The 27,262-nt window shown below is 31.4% G+C and overlaps 1 protein-coding gene and 1 pseudogene across 1 annotated transcript; both read left to right on the forward strand.

Annotated features, from left to right (window-relative positions):
• The first annotated feature begins 11,703 nt into the window (after window positions 1-11,703).
• Window positions 11,704-16,674, forward strand: LOC108343862 (protein NRT1/ PTR FAMILY 4.6). Its single transcript, XM_017582275.2, has 5 exons — window positions 11,704-11,820; window positions 11,912-12,020; window positions 12,295-12,512; window positions 14,878-15,309; window positions 15,419-16,674. Exons 1-5 carry the CDS (start codon window positions 11,818-11,820, stop codon window positions 16,394-16,396), a joined length of 1,740 nt encoding a protein of 579 aa, XP_017437764.1. The 5' UTR covers window positions 11,704-11,817; the 3' UTR covers window positions 16,397-16,674.
• Window positions 16,675-24,990: 8,316 nt separating this feature from the next.
• On the forward strand, window positions 24,991-27,077 carry LOC108344496 (homoserine kinase-like; annotated as a pseudogene).
• The last annotated feature ends 185 nt before the right edge of the window (window positions 27,078-27,262 follow it).

Genomic DNA, 27,262 nt, shown 5'->3' on the forward strand with positions numbered 1-27,262 from the left:
CGACAAAACCAAACATCACATGCATTGGAAAATGTGAAACTAGAGAAAAGAGCATAAAACTAACTTATTCTTTTTTAGAAGCTGATCGGTAGAGTTGAAGATCTTACCACGAGAATCACACAAGCGATCTTCGATTTTCAAACAAATAAACATGGTGCAAAACCCCTTAGAGATAAGGTAGAGAACTTTAGAAAAATAGTTTTAGAGAAATAGTATGTTTTAAAATAATGAAACGCATTTATAACAAATCTATTTTTATTAAAATCTTTTAATATTAAAATAATCGAGTCTTAATATTTTTAATTCATTATCACTTCTAAAATATCATTTTAAAGTTCTTCACAAAATTTCCTTGTATAGCTAGAGAGAGTAAACATAATTAATTTAATCCTTCTTCAGTTGTTCGTGAATTGAAAAAGGTAACATATTACTTGTTTTTTCTTATGATTTTGTCAATTTTTTATTCATTAACAAGTTCTTAAACATATAAATTATGTAAAATACACCGCTAGGAAAACGTTTAGGAATATATAAAATTAATTTTCTATTTTTTTTCATACAATATTTTTATTTATTGAGATCTTTCAACCATTTTTTAACATAAATATAGACAAAGTCGGTGGATGCTTTGGACTTATAAAGTGGTAAGAAAAATAATGTTTCAGCAAAAAAAGTTATTTGTTTATTCTTGTTTATTACATATGCATTTACCTAGGCCATCTTCTTTCAAAGATACCATACCATTAACTACAATATACACACGTATAGCTGTTCTAGGCTTTCTAATTAATTAATTAATTAATTTCTGATTAATTAATTAATTACATTCCGTAGCTTTAGTCACTTTCCCATGACTTAACACTTTTTGATTCCTTGACTTAATAAATAATAAGTAGTCAAGTTTTCACAATATCATTTATTGTCACGTCATTAAAATTTACAAAATATTTTATGCAAATGGAAAGAAGAATATTACATAATTCATATATATGAGAAATCCAATTTGTACATCAGACGAAAAAAATAAAATCATATGATTATGGGAGACTAAAATTTACATTAAACCTAATATATATTAATTTTTTACAATGAAATTAAAAGCTTGTTTTTTTTTTCCAATAATAAGATTGTTGCGATAATTGTAGTAGTAAGGAAAGCTTATAACTTTTTTTAGTTCTGAATTAATAAATTCTTAATTCTAAATTATTAGATTGTTAATTTTTAAAAGTTCCAAATTATTAGATTAAAAATTAAAAATTATTTATTAATTTTTATAAGTTCTATATCATTATATTTTTAATTCTAAATTATTAGCTTATTAATTTTTATAAGTTTTAAATTATTATTTTATTAACTTTTATAAGTTCTAATTATTAATCTTTTGTATGATCTATAATTTGATTGCACTAAATTAGTTATTAGTTGTTTTTAAAATTGTTGCACATGTAGTTATCTGTGTGACCTTTTCTAGTTGAAATGATATTGATGGTGAGAATTGTATTAATATATCAAATAGTAACATAATCATTTTGATTTTATTAAACTCTCATAATCATATAGAGGTTCAGTCTACCATATTAGTATGAAGTTAATGTGACTTAAATGATGGAAAAAATTAATCATGTCATGATTATTTTGGGATGGATGAAGATTTGGAATAAGAGAAATGTGGATTGTATTTTACTGTAATAGTTCATGATAATGCATGACTAGCACACATATTGAACTCAATATACAAGCATTTTAGAAATTTAGTCTAAATCATATTAAGATTTTAATAAATATTTTTGTTTATATGAATGACATGATAGGTTGTATTGACTCTATGTTCAAAATAGGTATTACAAAATTTATTAAAATCTTTATAGATTATGATAGAATTCTTTAAAATAAATAAACTTTTTATTCTTTTTAATGATATTTTGATATCCACCTACAATTAATATATATATATATATATATATATATATATATATATATATATAATATGAACATTTTTTAACTTCTAAGATTTTTTTTACTCTTCCATCTTCAATATTCTACACTTAACAATGATTATAAAACTACCTATAATATAAATAAAAACTATTTATAATAAAACTATAAAAATTATTTAATTTCATAATTATAATAATAACAAGATCAATAAAATAATAATAAATTTACCATTTGTTATTATCATAAGAAAATGAAACACGTATATTTTCACTAGTAATTAATTATGATTGTATAATATAAATCTCATAAATATTAACAAACTATTTATCTTATAATTATTATATCAAAGAATATTATAGATATAAACTCTTAGCACAAATCAATTTATAACGTCTAATAATTTGTATTATTTATTTATTCCTCAATCATTCATTCATATATATATATATATATATATATATATATAATTTCTTGGTTTGGAACTTGAAAGAAACAAAGTAATGGTAGTTTAATGTTTATACCTTCCACAGCTCATGATGTGACAACATAAGCAATTGGGAACCAGTTATTAGCCACAAACAAGTCCTAACACATCTAATACATACATAACAGTTTAGAAAAAATTTAAAAAAATGACTTATTTGCTTATATTTGAATGTGGCATTCTTTGATTTGCTTACTCGACTTTGTCAAAAAGAGATAAGGTTGGCTTAGAATATCGTATTTCTCTTCTATAAAATAACATTTTCCAATTCTGGTACATATAACATTCTAGCTAGGTAAGATTTTGTTCTCCACGTTAATTATATTATATAAATATTATGCATATTTTCTCAATACCCTTCTGTCAATTTCTGTGGAATATTTATCATAGTTTGACCCACATAATTAAATTAAACGTTTGAAATTAACTATAAAATGGTACCACAAATTTGACAATGCATGCACTGATGTATATATACCGACTGGTTCATTGTAAAAGGTTAATAATGTTCATTGAATCTTTACATCAAAACTAAGCATAGACTAATTATACTTTACTAAAGCATCTTTCATGTTCATTCTTTCACTCTCACTAATGGTCAATAGGGTACACTGATATTGCGTGTATAAACTCTGCACAAGGAAAAAGATATATGTACACTCAACTCTACACTGTAGCATTTATTCAAACACTTTATTCATTTTTTTATACATTTTATTTTCTTATCATTAAATTTGTAAATCAATTAATAAATAATTATTCTTCACCGAATCTTAAATTGAAATAATATTTTTAGAGTGAACCACTGTAAATCAAAATATTGAGAATTTTATCTCAACTAAAATAAATTTATAATATATAATTGGATGTAAATTTTGATTAAAACAAATTTACAATAAAACAAATTTACAATAATATATATATGATGTGAACTTTGTTTTATTAATAAATTTTATAATTTAATTAAATTTAAAGTTTATATTTTAATAATTATGAAGTTTATTCTAATAGTATTTATAGTATAAATTGTTATTGGATTTTTATTGAATTATTTATTAATATTTAATTTTCTATATTTTAACGTGAAAAAGTATATTAAATATCTTACATTAATTATCAATAAAATAAATTTATAAGTAATTATAAGATTAATTTAGAATTATAATTTTCAAATCCAAAAATGGTTTGATTTGATACTTCAAGTTTTATTTCCATTTTATCAATAGTGATATTTTCTGTACATCATACCTAAAAGATAATTTATACTCAATTGTCTAGTTGAATTTCATCTCAACGTCTTATCAATATTTAAAATCATGTTGAAAAGTTGAGTTGTTATTTTGTAGTGAGAAGTAGGTTATAGTCTATTTTTACAAAAATCAACGTGTTCATATGCATGCAATTTCAGTCCAAACATCATCCTCATAGAATTTCATCATGATATAGAGTATAAGCATATTTTATATAACTACCATAACTTCGAAATGAATTACGTATATTATTTGAAATACGGTACATAATTTCTTTTCGGAACGTAATTACTTATAAAAGTGAGACGTGCGTAAATTTTTTTTAAGTATTTTTATTAATATCGACTTTCAGACAAAGATTGTATGATTTCATCAACAACAATTTTAAGAGTGGTTAGAATAATTTATTTTTTTAAAAATTAAATAGTATTTTTAGCATTCTTTTATATATTGATATACACGAACGGTTACAGCCAAAATTTGAGTTGGAAGAATTTGCATATAAATCCAAACAATGACACATGATATTTGACTCAATCCTTAACAACGACAATTATCATGTTTTTGAATATTTTTTTTAGCAAAGAAACGTGTATATATACATATACATGTAAAATAAGGATTCACCCTTTTGCACACAAAAAAAGCACATTTATGGCAATGTTATAGTGCATTTTAGTATTCAAAATTATGTAATATTTATTTAAGTATATCAAAATTGTATTTTAGTATAACAAAATTATGGTTAAATTATATGTAAAGTAATTATAAGTATCAAGAAAGAATGTAACAAATAATCCATCTGAAAGAATATATAATTCTTTTATCAGCAAAGAATATGTTTCTATTAGGATAGAAGAAGAATTTATTTTTAATGTATAACGTTTTCCGCACATGTTTCCTGCTTAGTATGTATAGTAATTTGTTCCGTTAATTGGGTTAGTCTATATGCAAAGAAAATTACTGCAGTATTTTTTTATCTTGTTAATTTTGATATTTTCACTTTTCATATAATATATACCAAGTATATAAATAAAATTTGTTTAAATAAAGTTCTTCATACATACTTTTTAAAGAGAAAATGAAACAATCCGTGAAATAAAATCAATTGATATATAAGTTAAAAAAAATATTTAACGAGAAAAATTATTGAATAGAAATTCATAGTTAGCACTAACAGGTATTTTTATGTATGTTATTTTAGATTTTTTATATTTATTGTAGGGTTACACGTAATTGTGGGAAAGTAAATTTAATTTTTTTATCAAATGTAAATTTATGTTTGTTGCATTTATATAGACGTAAATTTGTATTTGATGTATTTATAATAGTCGTAAATTTATGTAAATTTTTTTTTCGTACTAAATTTCTTCTTCGTCTTCTTTTTTTTTTTCTCTTTTTTTTCTTCTTCCTTCTCTTTTTCTCCTTCTACTTATTTGTCTTTGTCTTCTTTTTCTTTTTTTCTTCTTATTCATTTAATAAATCCAAAATTAATCAAATATTTAATATAAACAAAAAATCATAAAACTTACGTTCAAGACAAACAAGGAAGACATTCATCCATAGCAATGATTAATTTTTTCAAAATCGCACCAACACTATTACAAGATGGATGAAAAATTAACCTTAATGTGGAAAAATATTTGAAAAATTAACCTTAATGCAGAAAAATATTTGAAGGAAAAGATGTTTTACAATGAATCACACACAAGAAGAACTAAAAATTCAATTTTTGGCCATCAATGATAGTCTTAACTCACACAAAATGGTCTGCAATAAAAAGAGAACTTCACACAAGGGGGAAATTGAAGAGAAATGAACTTTGTAGATTTTTCTAAATGCATTTATGTCTGACCTAAGCATTATACGTAAAAATTAGTTTTTCATCTAACGCTTACATGTTTATTATATACGTGTTAGATGCTAGACGTAAATATTGACCATTTAATTAAAAAAATGTCATCATGTATTTTTTACATTTGTTACCTACATGTAAGATGTAAATTCAATGACGTAATAAGATGTTTTTGTGTTAATGCTGAAAGTTTTCAATTTAAATACTCTTTTTGTTTTAGATTCATTAATAAGCGCTACATTCATGTTGGCTGAGCTCATGTGTAAGACCCATTAAATATATTTACCTTAATAGTAACAATTTTATTACTAGATTTCTTTGTGAATGGAAAATATAATAAGTTTATGTAAAAAAATAAAATGTGGAAAGCAAAATAAGAAATTTTGGTAGCTTAATTGGTAGAAAATTGTGGTGATTTCAAGAACATGGGTTCAAACTCTCTTCTACCTTTTTCTTAAAAAAATTTAAAGAAAATTTTGATGAATTCATGTTACTGTGGTGAGTTTGATTCGTCAAACATTTGATTCTTCTCCGGTGACCATTTATGGTAATATTTTAGTATTGTTAATTTATTTTGTGATATATCCATTTTGTATGATTTCTGGATGATTGGATTTTATTGGATTTGAATTTATGCATCTGAACATGATATGAGTATTATGGGGAGATTTTGTAAGGGTATAATGTGAGTTGAGGAATATGAGCATGGTATGAGTCTCGTGGAGAGATTCAGTAATGATATGGTATTTGAGTATATGTTGATGTTGAGGATCCTGTAGTTGGAGGTTATCCTGATACTCTAATAATCATCCAGTCTCAAGTAGAGAAGGATGAATTATATGGTGAGAGGGGCAGGAGGTCCTGGTCTATGTGCCGGTTTTGGACATAGTGTTGAGGACTAACCTTGTGGATGGTATGGATTATTTTGGAAGTGTATTTGTAAGAAGAAGTACAAGTTATCACAAGTGCATAACCTCCCGTGACCGCTCATCAACGTATCATCCGAATGAGTGTCTATTGAGTATTGTGGAATGAGTGTCTATTGGGTATTGTGGGATGAGTGTCTATTGGGTATTGTGGGATGAGTGTTTATTGGGTATTGTGGAACGAGTGTCTATTAGGAATTGTGATATGATGGGATTAGTATCTATGGTGTGATTGTGGTATGATGGTATGAGGGTGTCTGACATAATTATTATATGATGTTTGTTGAGTGTATCAAAGTAATTATGCATGTTTTATAAATGATTTGTTGCATGTTAGCTCACCCTACTTGTTTGTGTTTGTGTATGTGCGATGATCGTATAATTCGTTATATGAGAGCAGATGAAGGAATGTTGTCTGATCCAATGCCAATGAAGAAAGAGATAGAAAAATAAATTAGAAGAATTCGAGTTATATTTATGAGTTTGTAGTTAAAATCTGAGTTTAAAACATATATATATATATATATATATATATATATATATATATATATATATATATATCAACTATGAATTTTCAAGTGTGAGATTATGGGATGTTATATATAAATTATGAATTATCAAGTGTGAGATTATGGGATGTTATATATAAATTATGAATTATCAAGTGTGAGATTATGAGATGTTACATCATGTTGGTCACTCCAATTGAACTTGTGTAGCTGAACTTGTGGTCAAACTCGTATTTGGCTGAGCCCATTGCACACCTCTAAATGGGTGTATTCTCTCTCCAAAGTAAGAAATACACTTTCTTCAGTTTCTCTCACATCTCTATTATTTTCTCCTTTTTTAAAGTTTATATTAACTCTTTAAAAAGAGTTTTTGCTATTTTTAAAAAAATCATGTTATATACACTTTGGGAAATTTTGTACATATACTAAAAATAAATTCTTAAAGATAATGATCAGTTACGCATAAGAAATCGATTTAAATTGTTCTTATCAAATTTTCCAACAATATATACTTATATACTTATATAATGTATATAAGATTATAATCACCAATTAATATACTTATATACATCTAACAAGATGATAGACGTTAACAAAAAATTGCAACTTAAACACGTAAGGATAACATTTTCCCCTCGAAGGTGTTACCAAGTAGAAAACATTTCTAACAAATTTAATTAAATATTGTTCTGGAAAACAACCCTTTGTTTTGAATTTCTCAATTCTCATGGCAGACTGAAACTGCTTCATGACGTACCAATATACGAAACACGTGAGAGGGAGAATCACATGTCTCAAAAAAGAAAAAAATAAAGGTCATGAATGTGGTTTGAGTGAGGGTAATATCTTCATCAGTCAAAACATTTGACATTTAGGGATAGGGTCAAAGGATGTTGAACCTCATGAAGTGTGAAAAAAAAAAACTTTGTTAATTTCCTTTGATTAAATAATGACTTTTGTAGGATCCAGTTATTGTCACTAGCTGTACATTAAGGAGTGTGCGATGGTTAGGTATGTCCTGAAAAGGTGAAAATTTGACTCACTCTCTTTTGAGCACCATGCATGAACTCTTCCAAAAAAACAAAAAAATCACATTTTTTAACCATAAATGGAAACTCCACTAACTTCTCCAACCTAGGGTTCTTACATTTCGTGTTACTGTCTTAAGCTGCATGCCTAATATTTCTTTTACGTACCAATTAAAACTATGCACCAATGTGTGTGAATGTGATGCATGCGTAAACATGTCTTCCACACCTTCGGTTTTTTTTTATCAACAAAAAAAAATTAAAATAATAAAATATATACAACATAAAACAAAAAAGAAAAAAAAGAAAAAAAGAAAATTAGTATTTATGGATTCTTCTCCTGTATTAAGTCTACTTAATATTAAGTACACCTTCGTGATGAAGGAACAAAGCTATCAATTCCTGATGGGTACGTAGGACAACCTTCGTTTACTTATGTGTGTTGCAACACATGTTAGTGGAAATAGGGTGGATCCAATCTTTTCTTCAAACATCATACAATTAATAATAATATATAACAAACCGACTTTAGAAATAAAGAGATTAGTTTGTTATCAAATAGACTCAAAAATACCAATAGTAGTTAAAGGAATAAAATTATTGTAAAGTTATTAATCTTTTAGAAAAAAAATACAACATAAAAAATAATAATTTCAAATTTTTAATTACATAAATAGTATCCTCCGTAAATTATGAATGCTGAGCACCTAATTATTACAATATTTTTAATTTATTTAAGTTAATTTAGAGCGTACTAAAATTTTTATTAATGAAATATTTATGTTTTTCTACACATCTAAGTTCAGGGTCTTTGGTCAAACAATGTGTTTTATCATATATTGCGATCTTGCCCTCCTTTAGATTTTCAGCGTGAATCTGATACTCCTACTTTTGGTAGGAAGAACACACTATTTCAAACGTGATTATTTTAAAAGAAATCAAAATATTCAAAGATTACGTCGTATAAAATCAGGTTCCTAATATGAAGCAATCTAACCAAAAGGCTAATTATTTTTCTTTCTAAAAATAAGTAGTTTAAAGTCAAAATAATTTCAAATACATAAGAAAAATATAGTTTTTTTTTAATGTAAGGCAAATTGAGTCCAGCTCACTTAAAGCATAAATTATAAAAATTTGACAGGAGTAGAATGTAACAACAAATAACTTTTTTCGAGGTTTTTTATTTTTGATATTCAATGTCCAATTTAGATTTGACGTTTAATTGAAAGACGTCGAATTCCCTTCCTCAGACATTAATTTTAACGTTAGACCCCTCCAATTTGTTTTTACAATATTACCACATCTGAAATATAGAAAACTATTTCAGTATATCACAAAATTATATACTATAAGTTTCAAGCACCAAAGATTGGACACTCAATGTCGCCGTCGAGATTCGTGAAGTGCAAACAAAATTTAATTTGTGCAAATGAAATTTAATCGATGCAAACTAAAGTTAATTGGTGCAAAATAAATTAATTGGAAGAAAATCAATCAAACATACCTTGCAGCAGTAATGGCGAATGCGAACACGAACGAAACGAAAACACGAAAGAAAGTGAGACTCATATGCTGAGTTTTTAGGGTTTAAAAGGGCATTTGACGTCGGCCCCCCTCCACCACCAACGTCTAAATGCTAAAAGAATTCATTTTTGTGCTACTTTTGGAGTATTTTCACAACTTATTGATGTTCAGGGAAGGGATCCGACGTCTAGTGTTTGAGAAAGTGACATTTCAATTCTGATTTTGCAACTTCTGACAGAGGGTTTGATGTCTGGTCTGGGGGGTGGGGGGTCGATGTCTATATCGTAAAACAGTTAATATTGACACTTAAAATGAGGTATTTTCAGACCTTTTTGACGGAGAAACCGACGTCTAATTTGAGTTAGACGCATTAGACGCTAGGTGGCCTGTAGCCGATGTCTAAAGACAATAAAACAATGACTTTTCAGTTTTGTATGTAGACCATTTGACATCTGATCCTGAGGAAACCGACATCTATACCTTATTTGACATCTAATCTTAGAAGAATCGACGTCTATAATGACGTTTTATTTACAAAACTACCACCAGTCATTTTTTACGTTGAATTTTTTGTCGTTAAACGTTAAACGCGTGATGTTATTTTTGCACTAGTCATGATAACATTATTCTTATAAAATTTTTTTAAATCACACAAGTTACAATAATCTAGCTTACAAAAATGTACATTGATAAATATTTTCGAGCATATAAAACCTTAGGAAGTTTGACACTTAAACGTATGTTTGCTATTCACATGCGAAATGTTAGGTACTAATGTAATAAACCATTGCAGTTATAGAAGTGCTTATGCTTTTTGTAGTGTAAAAGTCCATGTAATTCAAATATTTGTAATTTTTTGCATGTGAACATAAGAAAAAACCCCTAGGAATAATTTGTTTGCTTAATCTCCTTTTAGACTTTTTTTAGATTGGGTGGAAGGGAAAAGGAAATTTCTTTAATTAGTGTGAAGAAGTTTGAGGGTGTCTGAATAGGGAAAAAGTTTATAAAAATGGAATTTCTTAGTACTACTAATTATAAGCTTTATTAGTAAAGTGGTCATGAAAGATAAAGGTGACAAATAGTTCAAATAATGTAAAGTTCTATGTCATAAGTACATAGTGGGTAGGATTGCTTCAATTTTTTTAATCTAAAAGTTAAATTAGTTGTTTGATTTCATCGATTTTTCTCCTATATTGATTCAGTTTTAAAATTTAATTTATGTAAAAATAAAACATTTTTAAAATCAATAATGTGAAAATTGTGACTTCAAATTCTAGAGTACCTCAAAAAGTATGGATGTCATTTTTTTACTTTGCTTTATCGTCGTCTAAAAAATTTCAAACTTTGGATGTTTCCAAATATCCTAAAATGTCTCCTTTGCATGTATGAATGTTTGCATTTTCTTTGATTATGTAGTGATGGAGATGGAAGGCATGGGTTAACCTTCTCTATATTTCTAAAATTTTTCTTTTCAGATAGTAATTTTTTTATTTAAACTTTAATTTGTATTTATAAAATTATTTTTATATTAAATTATTTTACAAAATTACGAGTATTTTCATGCATTAACAATTGTAAAAATTTATAACTAATGATATCATTAGCAGTCGTATCTAATTAATAATGATGGTGATGATAATGTTGTTGACGATAATATATTTAGAAATTAAATATATATATATATATATATATATATATATATATATATATATATATATATATATATATATATATATATATATATATATGATTCAAAGCTTAGAAATTATAAAAATTTTAAAAGTATATTTTTAATAGAGTGTGCCTGATTTTGATTTTCAAAATATTTTTTTATGACGATTTATTTTTTGAATTGTATAATTTAAAATTAAGTTATTAATATAGTATAAATTCAAGTTTTTGCATCATTAATAATCATTTACGTAAACACAATATCAGTGAAGATGTATTTTGGTAAACACTTATAGTAGCTTTAATTTATTTATAAGTTTTAATTGATATATAAATTAAGTGTAAAATACGCATTTAAATATAATACAGAAGCCTTTAACGTATTGACGACTGACGAGTATAGTTATTATTATTATTATAAAGAAATATAAAGTAGATTTAGCAAGGAATAAGGAAAATGAATGTGAAAGAAGGACTATGGTGAATTTGAATGTCAAAGGTGTAGTGTGTGATGCCCATTATGCCCAACTTGGACTCTTCCCTATAAATCTCTCCCACACTCATCACAACCATCATCTCTCTCTCTCTCTCTCTCTCTCTCTCTCTCTCAGATCCAACTTCAACACACCACCATGGTCACTTCCCTCTCTTTCTCTCTCGCTTTTCACTCTCATAAACATATTCTGTTGCATTAACATAACACACTCCATCAAATTAATTTTGCAGGAACTTGAAGCTCCCCAACTTACCACATGGCAAGGCTATGTGGATTGGATCAACAAACCTGCTCTCAGAGGACGCCATGGAGGCATGCTTGCAGCTTCCTTTGTTCTGGGTCTGTCTCAAAATCTTCTTTTTTTCACTCAATCAAAAATTTCATTCATACCCATTTTTTCCATCATCAAAAGATTACTCGATTCAGAATTTGAAACAGATGTAGACTGGTGTTGTTAGAATCAGAATGTATGATCGTTTATTAATTTCTTGGGGGCATGGTTTCAGCCTTAATTCTCTTCTTATGTAAAAGACAGAAAGGATAAACATAGAAATGTTCATAATTTATTTGAGACAATTCACTGCTGATTCCGAGGTTGTTGTGTTTGGGACAGTGGCCGAGATATTGGAGAATCTGGCGTTTCTGTCGAATGCTAGCAACTTGGTTTTGTACCTGAAACAGCATATGCACATGTCACCTTCGAAATCTGCTAACAATGTCACCAATTTCATGGGAACTGCCTTCCTTCTTGCCCTCCTTGGTGGTTTCTTATCCGATGCCTTTTTCACCACTTATCGTGTCTACCTGATAAGTGCAGTTATTGAGTTCATGGTAAGCCACTACACTCTTCTCTCATCTTTTCTTCCATGTGATCAGCAACATCACTTTTTGCTTTCTCCATAAGTGCTTCTGTTTCTCTCACTACTCACTCATTCAACACAAACATGTTGAACAAACTCATCCTTGCTTTTGCACTTATTGTTTTCCCTTTTCCATGTTATGTCGCTCAAAGAAAAAGGAAAATCAAATTTTTTTGTTTGTCTTTTTTTTAATACCCATGATAAATATATAGGAGAGAATATTAATTAATCTCGTAAAAAAAGATGTTTTATTTTTTTTCTGGGTGACTCAAAGTACACGTGTCCGGCAAAAGGATGTGACGTGTCTACAGGAATAAGATTGAGTCGTTGCAAAGCTTTGCAACTTGCTTGGTAGGGTTGAATCAAATGGTGCAAAACTAAATTCTCATGGAAGAATTTAAAAACCATGAATGGTGTTAAAAACACTTATCCAACCCTGGATTCTTTTTCTTTCTTTTTTCCTGCATTCCCTCTTCCACTTGGTCTATCGAAACCTTATGATATGATATGAATTTCATTAATGCCCACTGAGATACACAAGTCATAGAGCAAGTCAACAATAATTATTACTTTAACAGATTCACAATATTTACATGGTTTGTCTCTTCTCATTTTATCTCTAGAAGCATAGTAAAATATTATTATATGTGTATATGTTTATAACCTTGAACTTGCAATCTTAGTGGTGGGCAAGGAAGAATTAGATTTGAGAGAAACAAAAAAAAAGTAATGTATGAGCATGATGTGCATAAATAATTATATATATTAATTGTTCTTGTGGTCACCATCTAATTTAAATGGGAAGGGCACATAATATGGTTGATAGTGTTAGACGACTTTATGATTTTGGAGTGGAGGAGATAAAATAATGTTGGTGGGGGAGATTTTGTCTTTCTACATACTATGATCTTTTGGTGTTACACGAAGTGAAATCAAAGAGATGCATGATATAGAGAGAAGGCTAAAGAGTGTTTTATTTTAAAAACTATTAATTAAATAAGTAATTTTTATATTGTTTCGATTCTTTGGAAAAGTATCCTTGTAAGCCTATCTTTGATTTATTAAATATAAGAGGACCCACGTATTATTTTTCATGCAACGTATTTAATTTGATCAAATGCCTAGGACCCCTTTGTTTAGTGCATCAACTTTTGTCGTTTTGCCTCCTCAAATCTTGCCCCCAACTATTACGTGTCATCATCACGTTGTACACCTCATCCTCGTCTCTTAATTATTTTTACATTATTTAATATACATAGTGTTTTGTTGGTACCCATGAGAGATAACCTTAAAATCATATATTTTATTTACTAATAATATTATAACGTTTAAATTTTAATGTGTAAATAGAAACATTTTTCATTACGTGCTCACCAAATTTCAACACAACAATTAAGTATCATTTTTACTTCACGCTATTGTTTGGAAACTGCTTGAATTGGTCAACAAATTGATCAGAAGAAAAAAATGTTATGGGTGTGAAACATGCTGAGCCTGAATCACAACTTTTTTTAACCTAAAATATCTATTTGTTCAGAGAAAAAATGGATGATATGATGATAGATAAAGTTAGTTTTTCATTGGTGGATCATGTCAAGTTTAGCTAAGTGCCATGTCTGCGTTGGAATGTTTGTGGCAAAAGATATTCATGATGAGCATCTTGTTCTAATGACTATGTTTTTATTCTAGAATGTTTTTCTTTTGTAAAATCTGCACGTTCCAGAAGTTGTAAAGGCACTTACAAGGAAGTTGTAGCAAAGTAAGTTTGCGAACCACGTGTGTGGTCGTGGTGATCCATTTGCGAACACACATAAGTTGCTAAAAACGCCAACTAAAACAGTGATATTTCATAATGAAAATGGTACCAGTGGATCATAACACGTCCTTGTCCTTGTCCGTGCACGGTCCAAGGAACTAGCCACACCTTGTTCTATGTAAGACGTGAGACACTTTTGTGCATAGTATTGGACCATTCTTTTGTAAGACAAATATTCGAGAAATGGTAGGCACTGGCCACACTTTTTGATCATTGTAGTTGTCCAAAAGCAGCATATGGAGAAATTCTGATTTTCTTTTATTGCTTTGCCTTCTTTCTCTGAGCAATTCCCATGAGCATTTTTGGTACTGGGCTCCACTGCTTGGTATTCTGTTACAGATTTTGGTTGTGTCCATTTGTCACACTTGATATCAACAAAAAAAACAACTTACTATAGATTTGGCAATGAGTCATGAAAAAGTTCATAGATCAGGATACCACTTACAACCTAAAAGTTGGTTCTGCCTTTTATATTAATTGAAAAACATGGTTGGCTAAAGAATGTGTACAATTTGTGCAGGGTCTGATTGTTCTGACCATCCAAGCTCGTGATCCTTCGTTAAAGGCACCAAAGTGTGACAGAGACAGTCGGTGTGAAGAAGTTAATGGTGGGAAAGCAGCAATGTTGTTTGTTGGGCTGTATCTGGTGGCTTTGGGGGTTGGAGGGATCAAAGGGTCACTGCCAGCACATGGTGGTGAGCAATTTGATGAAACCACCCCGTCTGGTCGGAAGCAGAGATCAACTTTCTTCAACTACTTTGTCTTCTGCCTGTCATGCGGTGCCCTCATTGCAGTTACTTTTGTTGTGTGGATTGAAGACAACAAAGGCTGGCAATGGGGTTTTGCAATTTCTACCATTAGCATTTTTGTATCTATCCCAGTTTTTCTTTCTGGTTCCCCTACTTACAAGAACAAGATCCCTTCTGGAAGTCCACTCACAACCATTTTAAAGGTAAGCGTCAATCTCTAATCATTTTAATTTCTTTACAATACCAATGAAAAAGTTTGTACACTGTTAACTGATAAGAAATTATGGTAATTTCTTGTTTTAATTTGAGCAGGTTCTTTTTGCTGCTGTACTGAATAGCTGCACATACAAAAACTCTAGCAGTGCTGTTGTTAACATGGCTTCTAGCCCTTCTAATCCACACTCGGGAAGAATGAAATCAGAACAAGAAACTGTAAAGGCAAACACAACAAATAAAACCCCAACAGGGCAGCTAAAATTTCTCAACAAAGCAGTTACAAACAAGCCAAGGTATTCATCACTAGAATGCAGTGTGGAAGAAGTAGAAGATGTGAAGGTAGTGCTGAAAGTACTACCCATATTTGCTTGTACAATCATTCTTAACTGTTGCCTGGCTCAGTTGTCTACATTCTCTGTTGAACAAGCCGCTTCTATGAACACAAAGCTTGGTTCCCTAAAGGTGCCACCATCTTCATTACCAGTTTTCCCAGTTGTGTTCATCATGATCCTTGCACCAATTTATGACCACATCATCATCCCCTACACAAGGAAAGCCACCAAATCAGAAATGGGGATCACCCACCTCCAAAGGATAGGATTTGGATTAGTACTCTCTATAGTTGCCATGGCAGTGGCTGCTCTTGTTGAAATCAAAAGGAAAAGGGTAGCCACTGAGTCAGGCAAACTTGATGATCCAACGAAACCACTACCTATCACATTCTTGTGGATTGCCTTTCAGTACCTGTTCCTTGGATCTGCTGATCTTTTCACCTTGGCTGGGTTGTTGGAATATTTCTTCTCAGAAGCACCAATAAGGATGAGATCATTGGCCACATCTCTTTCATGGGCCTCTTTGGCAATGGGGTATTACCTAAGTTCAGTGGTTGTATCTGTTGTAAACAGTGTCACTGGAAATGGCACCCACGAACCATGGCTTTCTGGTGCCAACTTTAACCACTATCACCTGCACAAGTTCTATTGGCTCATGTGTGTGCTAAGTGGCTTGAACTTCCTACATTACCTGTTCTGGGCCACTAGATACAAGTATAGAGGGACAGGGACTACTAATTAATGAAGGAAGCATGGTGGAATTTCCATATATGAGGATTTCAGTCATCGATCAAATTTTGTCCAAGCCAGTTTTATGTTAGAGTTGTGTTCAACAAGGTGCACAGCATTTACCACAATTCAGATAACATTGGAACACCCTTTATGAATCTATATATATGTTAGCTAATAGAATAGAAACAAAACAGAAAAAGAAACAAAAATAATGTTATAGCATATTGTGTAATCATTCTAACTCTCTTTCGTTTGTCAACAGTTAGAACAAAATGGTTCTTTATGACATCTATTGTTTTTATCAGCACAAGTATTAGAATTGTCTCAACCGAAATTTAAACATTAACCTTCCTCGACCAATAAAAGGTAAGGATGTTCCAATCCGGATGATAAGTAACAAAGGTTCTCAAGGGAAGAGAGGAGTTGTTAATAACAGTTGATTTTAAGTATTTTTGTGTATGTATTTTAGTGAATAAATCAACTCCTTCACAGTTTTTTATCTTGTTTTATTTTAGTGTGTTTTCTAGTTTTCTTGTGTTTTAGTTAGTATATGTTTGTTTTTACCTTTAATATCTTTGTTTGAGTGTATGAAATAAATGAACAGGAAGCAATAATAGTGGAGGAAAACAAGTAAGAACTCAAGGAAACATATTTTGGGACAATAAAAGATCAATTTGAAGCAAATACCCATGTTGGACGCCTTTGGAATCACACAAAAACTTTAATTTTAGAATGTTGTCAAAACTGCTGCCGCTAGGCTACTGCTAGGCAACCGTTGAGCGCTCTGTCACTGGAATTTCTAGCGCTGGGCTACCGCTAGGCGTCAGCTGAGCACTCTACTCTCTGGAATGCTACTGTTGGGCTACCGTTGAGCGGTGACGATGCTGATGTGTCAAAATGAGTTATTTAAACATGAGTCTCGCGATTTTTTGGGCATTCTTCTCCTCCTACACTTGATCAAAAACTTGTTGGCTGCAAAATCAACGGCAAGTGCACCGATCGCAGCAAAACAAGTGATAAATATCGTTCTCTCTCAAGGGACTTGTGCAACACATGACAAACCTTTTATAACTCAATTAGACATCAAAGTGCACAAAACAACACACGAACTCTTTTTGGTATTTTATCAAATAGTTGGTGCAAAAAAATGCCCAAAAAATCGCAAGACTCATGTTTAAATAACCCATTTTGACACATCAGCGTCGTCACCGCTCAGCGGCAGCCCAACAGTAGCATTCTAGATAGTAGAGCGCTCAACGGTCGCCCAACGACAACAATTTTAACAACATTCTAAAATTGAAGTTCTTGTGTGATTTCAAAGGCGTCCAACATGAATATTTGCTTCAAATTGATCTTTTATTGTCCCAAAACATGTTCCCTTGAGTCCTTGCTTGTTTTTCTCCACTAGAATTGCTTCCTATTCATTTATTTCACACACTCAAACAAAGAGATTAGAGGTAAAAACAATCATATAGTAACTAAAACACAAGAAATCTAGAAAACACATTAAACTTGAGGATAAAACAAGGTAAAAACTGTGAAGGAATTGATTTATTCACCAAAATATTTACACAAAAACACGTAAAATCAACAGTTATGAGTTGTGCAACCAAAAATAATAATATTATGCATTATATATATAATCTCAATTTAAATAAGTGATGGATAAGTGGGGTTCTTACATAGAATATTAATCATGTTTAGCTTTTATTTAATTATAAAATTAAAATAAATAATAGTAAGTAAAAAAAAATTAATACTAGAAAGTATATTAAAATATAAGGGATAATAATAGAAAAAAATTGAATAAGTTATAGACAATTTTCTTCATAATTCTCGTATCAAACCATCTATCATCACATGTATACAATATAAAGCATATTAATAAACAATTCATACATCATATTTCTGTTTTCAATAATTAATCATCATATATACATCCAAAGCATATTATTAATACATTATTAATTCAAGAAATTTACCTATTATAGTACTCAGTACACCCCACGAAGCGCTAACTCATTTTCATCCAACGAAGGTAACACAAAGGCTCGCTGAAACCTAAGTTTTAATCTGCACCTTCCAGCACTCAACATCATGCTTGGTGCTAAAAAACAAATACTTAGCGCCTAACATCTAAGCTCCTTAGAATTTAATTCTAGATGGCGCCTAATGAGACTGTATCTCTTTCAATGGCTCCCAATAACGGGTGGAATAGAAGAATAGAATGCTCACTTAGAACTCGTTAGGATAGACTCTAACCATGGCTTTGATACCATATTAGAAAGTGAGTTTTTAAGCCTAACTCAACCCCACCAAACCGGCCTGTAAGGTGAGGTTTGCACCTCACTTATATATTATAATTTGGTCTTATCTCTAGTCGATGTGGGACTTCCAACAGCTTTATCGGATCTTATAGTCACCACAACAAATCCTAGATCATATCCAATCCCTCTTACCAATTTAATTAAGTTTTCACGAGAAAAAAATATTTCATATGTTGTGAAATTATTCATTAAATCTCCCTCGGCAACCTCATTTATAAAAGACGAAAAATCTGATATCATGCTAAAATTTATTTAAGAACAAAGATATTCGTCCATTTAGACTATAATCACCTATAATATAAAATTCATTCCTCAATATCTAATATAATTTATAATAATCAAAAAACAAATAACATTATTTAAATAACATGAACTAATACAATAAATTAAACAATTATAAAAAATCTAATAAACTTAAAAATAAACACCAAAATAATAATACATAAAATACCTAAAAAATCATTCAAATTTTTCATATGAATTTTACATACCAATTTTCTTTAAATAAACTAAAAAAAGTCATACAATTCATTTTATAACAAAATTTTAACAAAATTAAAAACTAATAGAATAAATTAAATCAAATTATAAAATCAAAAAATATTCTAATAAACTTCAAAATTAAAACACCAAAAAAATAATAATACTTAAAACTACCTAATAATTTTTATAATTTTTTATATGATTTTTAAATAAATTTATATTTTTATAAATTTAAAACACTCATACAAATAATTTGTATACAAGTTATCTATTTAAATATTTATAAATAATATAATTAAACATTATAAATTAATCTAATAAATTTTTACATTCAAAATAAACAAGCTTTTAAATTTTAAAATAATATAATAAAAGATTTTAAAAAAACAAACTTTTACATTATAAATAATATAATTAAACCTTTTAAAATAATATAACAAATTTTAAAATTATCATATTAAATATTTATAAATAATATAATTAAACATTTTAAAATAATGTAATGAACTTTTACATTATAAAATAATATAATACAATTAAACATTAAAAGTAATATTCACCATATATGCAATTACAAAACAAAAATTTTTAAAATCATACATAGCATTTCGAACAGGGATAAACAAATTTTATCAAAACATACATAGGCTATTGACTTTCGATACAAGGAAAATTGAATATACTCTTCCTTTCGGATTTTTATATCCGATTTCATACATTTTTATACTTTTATTTTTATTTTTTCATCAATTTATTTTTAAATTTAATAAATTCATGTAAATTCTTTTTTAACATTAAAAATTATGTAATTAAAGATTTATAAATACATAAAAATTCATACAAAAATTAAAAAAGTATAAACTAATACAATAATTAAAAAACTAATATAATGAAAGGTTTAAAAAAAACATTTAAAACATGAATCGGATATATGTTCAGATTTTCATATCTGGTTTATGTTTTTGAAGTTTCTCGGATATGGACATTTAATGTATCATATACAAATCCAATAATTTAAAATCATGCACCTCCAAGGAGAATCTTAAAAAAAACACTTCGATGTTGAAGTTGCCACCGCCTCCGGCTACCTCTAACCTCCACAGCCAAGCTGCCTCCAACACCTCCAAGCTCCCAAGCTATCTCGAACAACTTCAATAATCAACGAAATACTCTAAAAATATCTTAAAACTTAATGAAAGAGAATAGGATAACACTTAAGACAGAAGAAAATAGGGTGCTTGAGGTGCAAACACTGAACAAATGTGAATGAAATACTCTAACAATGTCTCAAAACCCAACAAAAAGGAGCAGGAGAACACTAAAGAAAATGGAGTGCAAACACTCAACAAAGAAATGAATGAGGTGTAAGTCTTCGAAAAAATATATTCAATATTGAAAAATGTTTCATTTAATGCACACACAAAATTTTCCAATAAATCAATTTTAATGTATAATCATCTATGTTAATTACATTAATTAGAGATTATTTATACAAAGGTTAATCGTTTTGGAGGTCCCTATTTGTGCATAATTGTCTATTATTTTTTATCCCAATTAGGTCTATTTTTCTGTAAAATTGAGTAAATTTTGATCTTGCCGTTAAATTCAATGGACGACATTAAAATTTGTGTGTCTTGGCTTGCTGGTTGCGCATTATTTAATGACGTGGCACAATGTGGTGGAATTTATTTTATTTTAAATTTAAAAAAAATCCCTATTTCAAACAAATTATATTAAGTGTGAGTTTTTCTGTCTTCTTGCTCCTTCCCTCTTCCGGTCGCCGACCCGTAACCACATTCGTCAAAGCGTTTGCTCCCGCCACCGTCGCCAATTGCTAACTCTCTATTTTTCCCCATTTTTCTGTGTTTAAAAGGTATTTTTAGTTTCTTTTAGTTTCTAATTTTCTAGAATTAGGTTAGTTTTAAGATTTTAGTTTAAATTTGTAGTTTTGTAAAATTGTAGTCAAAAATAGGTTTTTAGGAGTATTTTTCTAAAATTCTTTCAATAAAAATGTTTTTCTTTTAATTAGGTTTTTATTTCATATTTTGTTTCTTCTTATTTTCATTTTAACCATTTAATTCATTTTCTTTAGGATTTGGATCTGATTGGACTTGGAAAGCTAGCAGGAACCTTGGACTATATTGAGCTGAAGAAGAATTTGAGCTAAAATAGATTGGGTTGGTGCTGCTGATTGGGCCGAATAAAACTGGGCCAAGAACAACTTAAAAGCTGAAGTAATGGGTGTTGCTCCCTCCACCACCACCCTATACTTCATCCACCTCCCCACATTATTTTAAATACAATTATATCCTTAAGTTAAAAAGATTTTTACTTTTACCCTATTTTAAATAATTTGAAACCCTAATTTTACTTTCCCAGCACCTACCCACGAAACTATCTTCCCCTTTCCCCATTTCCGTTTCACCTCCCGCACTTCCATTCCTTTTTCTTCCCAGTTTTTTTTTTTTGGTTTGAAAGCTTCCATTGCCGCCGTGGTGTGAAGAAGCGTCGCCGCCATGGTGTGGAGGAACATCGAGGAGCGTTCAGAGCATCAACCAGCGTAAGGAAGTATACATCAACGGAGGTGACATCCTTCAATGGATGTCCCCTAATAAAACAAACTCTAAAATAAAAAACGTAACCTTTAAACGGAGGTGACATCTTCAACGGATGTCAACATCCGTTTAAGGTAAAACGGATGTCAACATCCGTTTAAGGTAAAACGGATGTCAACATCCGTTTAAGGTAAAACGGATGTCAACATCCGTTTAAGGTAAAACGGATGTCGACATCCGTTTTTCCTTAAACGGATGTTGACATCCGTTGAAGAATGTCACATCCGTTGAAGGATGTCACATCCGTTTAAAGGTTACGTTTTTTATTTTAGGGTTTTATTTCAAGGTTTATTCGAATACGAGGAAGCAGGACACGCACTGCACCACTCCACGCATTGCACCACAAGAGCGACACTGCACCACGAGAGCGACACTACACCACGAGAGGGAGACTGCTTGATAATTCTTTCCACCACCACCAACCTTTGCAACTTCTAGTATCTCACAATGACGAAAGAAAGAGATGAAGAAATATAATGTTAAAATGAAAGAAAAGTATTTTACTCATGTATGGGACTAAAATAGGTTATTAGTGAAATAAGTTGTGAATGGGTAAAATTAAAAAATAATAACCCTAAAAATAAAATTTTACTGAGGGACAAAATAGTAAAGGGGAGGTGGAGGGAGAAAGGTGTGGTGGTGGAGGGAGCAACACCCTGAAGTAATATATGAGCTGCTGTGAGGGAATTGGACTGCTTTTGGCGGGCTGATGCTCTGCGGAGGGGAAAAGAAGTTTGTTGCACTGAAATGGGCTGCGATGGAGATGAGCTGAAGCCCTTTTAAAGAAGTCTAGTGAAACGCAACGTTTTGGGAGAGGTTGAAGCTGATTTCTTTATGGGTCTCTCTGCCTAACAATTCATTTGGAGGAAACATTCAGAAAAGCTTGGGCTTCCTACGCGAGAAGAGAAGTGTTCAAGCTCCATAGCTCGTGATGATGAACCAAAGGAGACCTAAAGCACGCACGTGACCAGAGGTTGTTCTGCAAGGAGATGAAGATGATCGGAGGGTGGAAAAGCAAAGTGAGAAAAGTAAAGAGAGTCGTCCGATCGAGAAGAGGAAGCGTAGAGGAGAAGCTTCAAGAGCTGTCAAGGTTTCCTTTTTTTTCCCTTTCCCTATGTCTCTGACCCTATAAAAAGGGCAAGTAAATAGTTTTGCGGTAACGGGTGGTGGGTGACAGGCACCATTCTTAGCTCTAGGAGGGTGACAGACGCCGCGCGAGAGTTCTTTGTGAGAGATTTCAATTTTCTTAGGGTTTTTACTTGTTTTTCGTAGTATAGATTCTGGATTTGGATTGATCACTTACAGTGGTGACAGACTGTGGTGGTTTCAATCGATTGTTTCTTTCGTTTCCTTGCTTTTGAATTAAGCACTCACAGTGGTGATAGCCCGCAGTGGCTTTGATCGCTCCTCTATCGGAACTTGTTCTTATAATCTTTCTTTTCTTTACAATGCAATTTCATTTACTTTGATTTTCTCTGTTTCATGTACATTTTATGATTATGAATTTGATTCAACGGAGTTTAATTGCTTTCTTAGTTCAATTACAACTTTCAATTTCTTTCTGATAACATCTGGATTAGGTTCGATTTAATTTTTGGTGTTGATTTACTTTCTCTACAAGTTTAGATTCTGCATTTTGATTATTGTTGTGATTGCACTTATGTTTTGGATTTTGATACTAGTATTTTGTTGTTTCGCTTTAGGTTAGATGCGTTGTATAGCTTTTAAATTGCTATTGTCATGTGTCCGTGATTTAATTCCAATTTCCATGCTTGTATGTCTTTTATCTTTAGCATTTTACTTGCTCATTTTAGTTTAGGTTTTGTTTTGTTATACATAGATTCCATACTTTAGCTTAGGTTTCAGTCTTTAATTTCTTTCTTGCATTTTATTTTCTTATTCTGTTTAGGTTAGGATTAAACCCTCGGATGGTCCTCTTATTTATATGGAAATCTCAAGTGGATCCTCATATTTGCAACTGTCTCAATTGAGTCATAATATTTGTAAAATTAAGCTAATTGGTCCAAATATTTGTAAAATTAAGCCAATTGAGTCCTGTCCGTTAAATCTTCACAGACGGTGTTAATAGCAGATGATGTGTTGCACGCTGATGTCAAAGTATTTGATTATGTAGAATTTTTATTTAATTTAAGACATTATGACATGGCAAAAGGGTTTTACTTATCTTCAAATTATAGGGTCCATCATGACCGTCACCCGCCGACGGTCACCATTTTCACCATCTCTTCAATCACAGTTTGCAATCAATCCTTGCATCATCCAAACACAACAACAGACCATCCAATATCATATCCCTAACCTACAGAGAAGCTTACATGAACAATCCCAAAAATCCCCAATCGAAACTGAGAGCCTTAATACGCCGGAGGACGAAAACCCTCGTCGCCGTAGAGACATTAGCGCTGAGACGCAAACCATTTCCCCTTCAAACACAATCAATTTTTCTTCACAAACCCAGAGAAAAAAACTACCTGAAGAAGTTGATGAATTAATTAATCTTAAATACCACTTCTTTCTCTCTCCAACCTCAATCCCTTCCCCTGCACCACTTTTTCTTCAAAGCCTTTATCTCTGCCTCAACCCCCTTTCTTTTCTATTATTTCCTTTATTCCTCAATCTTAAAATCCACTTCTTTCATCTTCTACCTTGCTCTGTTTTATTATTTTTTTTCCTTTTTCATTATTTTTCTTCTTCGGGGTTCCTGAATCATATTAAATGTATTTTTTTTTGTGTCATTCAATATGTGGATCGATTATTCACTCTCTTCGTGTTTTTTAGTTTGTGTAACAGACAGAGTAAACATGAAACATGAGATGGTTACTGGTGTAGCTTTGAAGGAGCTATGAGTATGAAATCGGAGTGCTAAAATGGATTTTTTGTAATACTTAAGCCTGTTTGTTGAAGGCAAGTTATATGTGGAAACGTTTTGTTTTGAGGGGTTTGTTTTATCTGTAAGTTAAATGATGTTACTGTGGACGACCCGGTTTATGCCGGGTTCATCATTGGATTTTCGTTATTCCTAACGATTATAGTTTGTTGATGCCACTTTTGAAGAGCACAATATCACATATTTTTAAGTGACTGGTAGTCCTAACGACGTTGCTGGCGAGAGGGGAAAAGTTTTGAATATTTGGTGTTTTGTTCTGGGCACGTTTGTCATGGCCCTGACGGCGGTGTTTTTTAGTTTGAGAGGGAGAAAGGGTGTGTGTCTGGGGAGTGAGGGTTTGAGGGTGGGAGTGGGAAAGAAGCAGCTTGGACGGAGGAGCAGAAGAGGTGAAAGGTGATAAGTGGTTTGAGGGAAGAAGAAGCACCGTTGTCATGTGGATTTGATTAATTTAATGCACAATGTCATGCCATCAAAACAAAAAATAAAGCTCAGCTCAATTTAACACCGTTTGGAACAACTTAACTGTTAGGATAAAATTGGCTCAATTTTACAAATATGTGGACCCAATTGAGATATTTTGCATATATATAGACCCAATTGAGACAGTTGTAAATATGAGGACCCACTTGAAATTTCCATATAAATAAGAGGACCATCCGAGGATTTAAACCTTTTGTTTAAGCATATTTCAATTTTTAATTATTTTCTTTTAAAATTCAATTTTCTTTTTCCCACCTTGTAGTTAATAAATAGTAAGTAAAATAAAAGGATTTAACTCTACATTTTTAAACTAAATTTTTCCAAGTCCTTATCCTTGGTTATCCTATAGTTCATTAGTGGGCAAACTGAGTCCCTGTACTTCATTAGTGGGAAACTGTAATGTTTTTGTGCGACCGAAAAGCAGTTTAACACCAATCTCGGTCCCAGCTTCAACTTCCTAGGTTGTGTCATCAACGGGATGGGGCAATTGTCTTCGTCAAGGTCGACCCACATGTTCACCTAGACGAGATATGCATCTCCGACATCACCGGCCACGCTCCCGACAAGCTCAGCAAAAACCCTCTATGGAACTGCGCTAGCATCTCCACCATCGAAGTCATGAAAATGCTCTACATTTGATCCGTCGGCCTCTCGCTCTCCCTACAGAAGGGCCTGCCTTTGGGAAGCGGTTTGGGATCGAGCACTGCCAGCGGCGCCGCTGCGGCCATGGCGGTGAACGAGATGTTTGGGAAGAGATTGAGCGTGGAGGATCTTGTTGTGGCATCGTTGAAATCGGAAGAGAAGGTTTCGGGGTATCACGCGGACGACGTGACCCCATCGATCATGGGGCGTTTCGTGCTGATTCAGAGCTATGAGCCGCTGCAGTTGATAGAGCTAAAGTTTCCCACGAAGAAGGAGTTGTATTTCGTGCTAGTGAGTCCTAAATTCGAAGCCCCGACGAAGAAGATGCACACAACGCACCCCGGCGAGATTGGGATGGCACACCACGTTTGGAATTGTAGTCAGGTTGGCGCTTTGGTGGCGACGGTGTTGAAGGGTGACATGGTTGGTTTGGGGAAGGCTTGGTCCTCTAACAAGATCGTTGAGCCCCGGCGTGGCCCCTTAATTCCCGGCATGAGGCTCTTAAGAAGGTTGCCCTTTAGGCTGGGGCCTTTGGCTATACCATTAGTGGCGCTGGCCTCAACGCCGTTGTCGTCATTGATGATGAGCCCACCAGACATGCCATTGCCAAAACACATGATTCACGCCTTTCTTAGCCACGACAATTTGAAGGTTTCTACAAAAGTCTTGCAGCTCGATCGCCTTGGTGCTAGACGCATTCTAGATTGACTTCTATCTCACTGCCTTCCTTTCCTATGGTACCTTCTCTTCTCTTTCCTCCTCCACTGTTTGATCACCCCAGTAACATTTCTTATCTCACATACATATTTCATCATTGCTTTTGTTATTCTCTGACACCACCATTTTACCATAATGCTTCTCGTATCCTTTTGCATTTTTAGACTACTACCTTGCTCAATGTTCAGTCATGCCCAGTAAACCCTCCCATCTTTATTCCCTTCCAACACTCACACACACCCACAATCTTACCCATATTCGTCTTTCTCTTTTTCTTTTTTATTTTATTTTATCCGGCCACTGTGAGTTCGTCGGAGAAATTATTTGGCAACCAGAAGAGCAAAGGAAGAGAAGAGAAAAAAACTTTGGGGGCTACTGGATTCTATGGCATCGGAGAAAGTGTTAGAGATAACAGAATTCAAACATGACACTTGATATAATTTGTTTGGAATTGAGATTTTATTTAAAACTTAAAATAAAATAAATTTCACTACACGTCGTTAAAATTTGCGTAGTCAGTAAGACACACAATTTTACAGAAAATAATACAAGAACCTAATAGAATGATTGTGAAACTTTCGAAATGATTAAACCTTATAAAAATGAAAAATACAATAGGAAAGAATTGGAGATACATGTGGAAAAAAGCCCATGAATCTTAAAGCCCAATTATCGAATTACGATGAAACTCAATATGTAATCTT

Source organism: Vigna angularis, chromosome 10, assembly GCF_016808095.1.
Source record: "Vigna angularis cultivar LongXiaoDou No.4 chromosome 10, ASM1680809v1, whole genome shotgun sequence".
In the NCBI taxonomy this organism is placed as follows: Eukaryota; Viridiplantae; Streptophyta; class Magnoliopsida; order Fabales; family Fabaceae; genus Vigna; species Vigna angularis.

Coding starts and splice junctions, on each gene's coding strand:
- LOC108343862 (XM_017582275.2), top strand. Junction 12,021..12,294: donor TGCAGCTTCCTTTGTTCTGG/GTCTGTCTCAAA, acceptor TGTTTGGGACAG/TGGCCGAGATATTGGAGAAT. Junction 12,513..14,877: donor GTGCAGTTATTGAGTTCATG/GTAAGCCACTAC, acceptor CAATTTGTGCAG/GGTCTGATTGTTCTGACCAT.